The 3,636-nt window shown below is 35.0% G+C and overlaps 1 protein-coding gene across 1 annotated transcript; it reads right to left on the bottom strand.

Annotated features, from left to right (window-relative positions):
- Window positions 1-880: 880 nt before the first annotated feature.
- Window positions 881-3,578, bottom strand: LOC107061129 (zinc finger MYM-type protein 1-like). The gene is made up of 3 exons (XM_015309911.1): window positions 2,762-3,578; window positions 1,566-2,654; window positions 881-1,017 (listed from the first exon to the last, which is right to left on the bottom strand). The coding sequence occupies exons 1-3, from the start codon at window positions 3,576-3,578 to the stop codon at window positions 881-883; spliced, it is 2,043 nt and encodes a 680-aa protein (XP_015165397.1).
- Between the last annotated feature and the right edge of the window lie 58 nt (window positions 3,579-3,636).

Below are 3,636 nucleotides of genomic sequence, written 5' to 3'. Positions count from 1 at the left end.
GCCTGAGGGGGTGGGGGGTGGGGGTGGGGCTTCGATTCTTTTTGGTTAATCCATCCTTGCATCTACAATGTAGATCAATTTTAATATAATTTTATTTGTTGTCTGATTTATCGCCTATATATTTTGCATTTATTAGCTTCTTCATGACACTTTGATTCTTTCGAAAACATCAAATATTGTATTCTAAATTGGTGAACATTTGATTAATTTGTGTATGAAAGATATGAAAAAAAGTATTCACATCGAGTGTTTACACCCATGCAATTTGAAGCCCACTACGATGGCCTCTTAACAATAGCTTGGGAAAAAATAGAGTAAATCCCATTTCACATCACATTTTTTTTATAAAAAGACATCACGACACGAAATGGATGCGACAAGCAACGCAAGTACATGCTTGCACCACAAGTCACCTGCTAATGGAATAACACACCATAACAATGTAATCATCGAGATAAATCAAGAGATATCAGCTTTAAATTAAAGCCTCCCCATCTTGAGTTCTTTTCAATTAATTTCACTATGGAGTCTCTCATACAGGGTATTATGGTTGTAACTATCCATAGCGATTGAATGGGTTGTTATTCTTATTATGCTTATATAGCTATTTAGTCATCAAAGTGGCCAAACTAAAATGTTCAAAAATAGAATTAATGTGCATTGATTTAAAATTGCTTATCCAAAATAACTCTATTGTCATTAATAACCTAAAATGGTCATTCATCTGAGTTTGTTGTCAGATAGGAGCATACATACCATCTAAGATTTGCAAATCAACAGCATGTAACAACAATGCATAAAGGAGAACAAAAATTTGGAAAACAAAATATACTTCACTAGACAACTGGATTACCTCAACATGAAATGGTATGAGAACCATTTAAGCAAGAGCTAAAGTCAACCACGACACATGGTCAGGCTGTAGCAGCAGAATGTCCATTGAAGTTGATATAGTTACAACGCAGAGAGACGAGCTCCCACAAAACTTATACATGATTAATTGAGCAAGAGCAACTCCTAAATATTTGACAAGTAAAGTGGAATTTTGACAAGTAAAGTGTACATGCTAGGTGTATAAGGGATAACAGATCAATGCTCATCATGTATGAAGCCAAATGGGATTTCCACAGATACACATTTTTTAGAGCCTACGAGACAGATATAGTCATGAGAATTTAGTATAATTTCTAGGATATTTCTTTCTATGTAACTTTATGTACTATTTGCACGAGCTCCGTCTGCCTCACATTTTTTAGTATTACAATTCCTTGTTTGGTCCTACATTCAATATTCATATTGTTGGCAGAGGCGTATCTAGGATCTCAAGAACATGGGGGCACCATTATTTTCAAAATAGACAATTAATTCAATTATATAGATTTTACGGTGAGAACAAGTTGACGAGCAAGTAGGTAGTAGCAATCTTTATATAGTAATATATTAGCAAAAAACATCATTCACTTACAATTGTCCTCGACGAGTTTTCATATTTTGAAAACGGCCAATAATGACATCATTACTTACATTTTTAAATATACTACGCTCTATATAGCAAACTAAACAACCATTCAAAAGATCTTCATCCATCCTATTACGCAAATCATTCTTTATGTACTTCATTGATGAGAATGCTCTTTCCACGCTTGCGGTAGCAACATGAATAATCAAAGTTAGCTTCACAAGTAGATACACAAGTGACCAAGTTTGATCTAGTTTTGTCTCTATCATCACTTTTGCAAGATCCTTGATTCCCTTCAAGTTGAGAAACTTGCTATCACACTTTTGAGCATAGACAATAAAATCATCAAGTTGAAAATTGAGTTCCCGAAGCTCTTTATCACCAAACTCACTTGGGTAGTACTCGGCTAGTTTCATTATCCTATCCTTGTGAAAATTAGCAAATGAATCAACCGGACTCAAACTAGCCATACCGAGGAGCAAGTCACTAGTCACCACATCAAAACGATTATTGAGTTCTTGAAGTGCCAAATCAATGACGGCATAAAACACTTCCACACGAAAGTGATGCAAATATGAAATATTGGACCTCTTACACTTCGACTTCCCATTAGAGTAGTCTTCATTCATTTTGGGAATTGAAATTCCATGTTTACCACAAAATAAGCTAACCTCATCCATCATAGAGTCCCATTCATCCTCTCTCATCATTTGCAATCGTTTCTTTGAAAGGTCAAGCAATCCCATAGCATTAACAATATCTTGATCTTTCTTTTGTAAAACTTTATTCAACTCATTCGTCAATAGCAACACCTTAAACATCAAGTGCAACATAAAGACAAATTCAAATTCATGAATCTTGCTCAAAAGATTTTCCGCCGTAAATCTATCAAGATAATAAGGACAATCACGTTTCATATTCTTAAGCACATTAACAATTGAAGAAAAAAGAATCAGGAAATTGTCCAAGGTTTTAAAATGAGACCCCCAACGAGTATCACCCGGTCGTTGGAGGCCACGTTCTTGATTCAAACCTTGCCCTGTATGAACTTCTCCAAATTTAAGCAACTCTTCCAACTTATCTTCTTGATGTTGTCGAAGTGAATCTCTGCGTTTAAATGAAGCTCCAATAGTATTCAAAATATTAGTGAGAACATAAAAAAAATTATCCACATCCGAATTCTTTTTGGAAAGACCTACAAGTGCCAATTGCAATTGGTGAGCAAAACAGTGAATAGAATATGCAGATGACGTATCTTGTAAATCAAAGACTTGAGACCATTTATTTCCCCTTGCATATTACTAGCCCCATCATAACCTTGACCACGTATTTTGGATGTACATAATGAGTGATCCAAAAGCAAAGAATAAATTGCCTTTTTTAATGATTGAGAAGATGTATCATTTACGTGGACAATACCCAAGAATCGCTCTATCACCATTCCACTTTTGTTGACATATCTCAAAATTAGAGCCATTTGCTCCTTATGAGAAACATCCTTTGATTCATCAACTAATATTCCAAAATAATCACCGTCCAAGTCTTCAATGATAGCCTTAGTTGTTTCTTTAGCACAAGCCTCCACAATATCTTTTTGAATTGTCGGACAAATCATCATATCATTTTGTGGAGCATTACCTAATATTACTCTTCCCACATCAAAACTTCTATCCCCATACCATTTCAAAAGTTCAAGAAAAGCACCCTTATATTCGGAACCTTCACTTTCATCATGTCCACGAAATGGAAATCCCGATGTCAAGAGAAATCTTGCTACATCAATTGAGGCATTTAAACGCATCCGATAATCACTTCTTGCCTTTTCACTTTGCTTGTCAAAAGAAGATTGGATCGATTGCCGTTGGTTTTTCAAATCTTGCATCCTATTGAAACATTTATGATGGATACTATTTACCTTACCAACATGTTTTTTGAATCTTTCTAAAGCTTTGTTCCAACACCTAAAACCATCTCTTGTAAATGAATCTCCGGCATTTCCACGACTTTCAAGTTCATTCTTGAACAAAAAACAACACAAACAAAATGTTGTGTCTGCTTTAATGCTATATTCCAACCATTGAGATCTTCTCTTAAACCAAGTTGGTCGAAATTGACGCATTTTATCTCCAAACTTAGTTTTAGGGAAGATATGATCAACAAGTTGACATGGCTTTTTT

This window comes from Solanum tuberosum, unplaced genomic scaffold (genome assembly GCF_000226075.1).
Source record: "Solanum tuberosum cultivar DM 1-3 516 R44 unplaced genomic scaffold, SolTub_3.0 scf00118, whole genome shotgun sequence".
NCBI lineage: Eukaryota > Viridiplantae > Streptophyta > Magnoliopsida > Solanales > Solanaceae > Solanum > Solanum tuberosum.
This window is presented reverse-complemented; position numbering and strand designations above follow the sequence as displayed.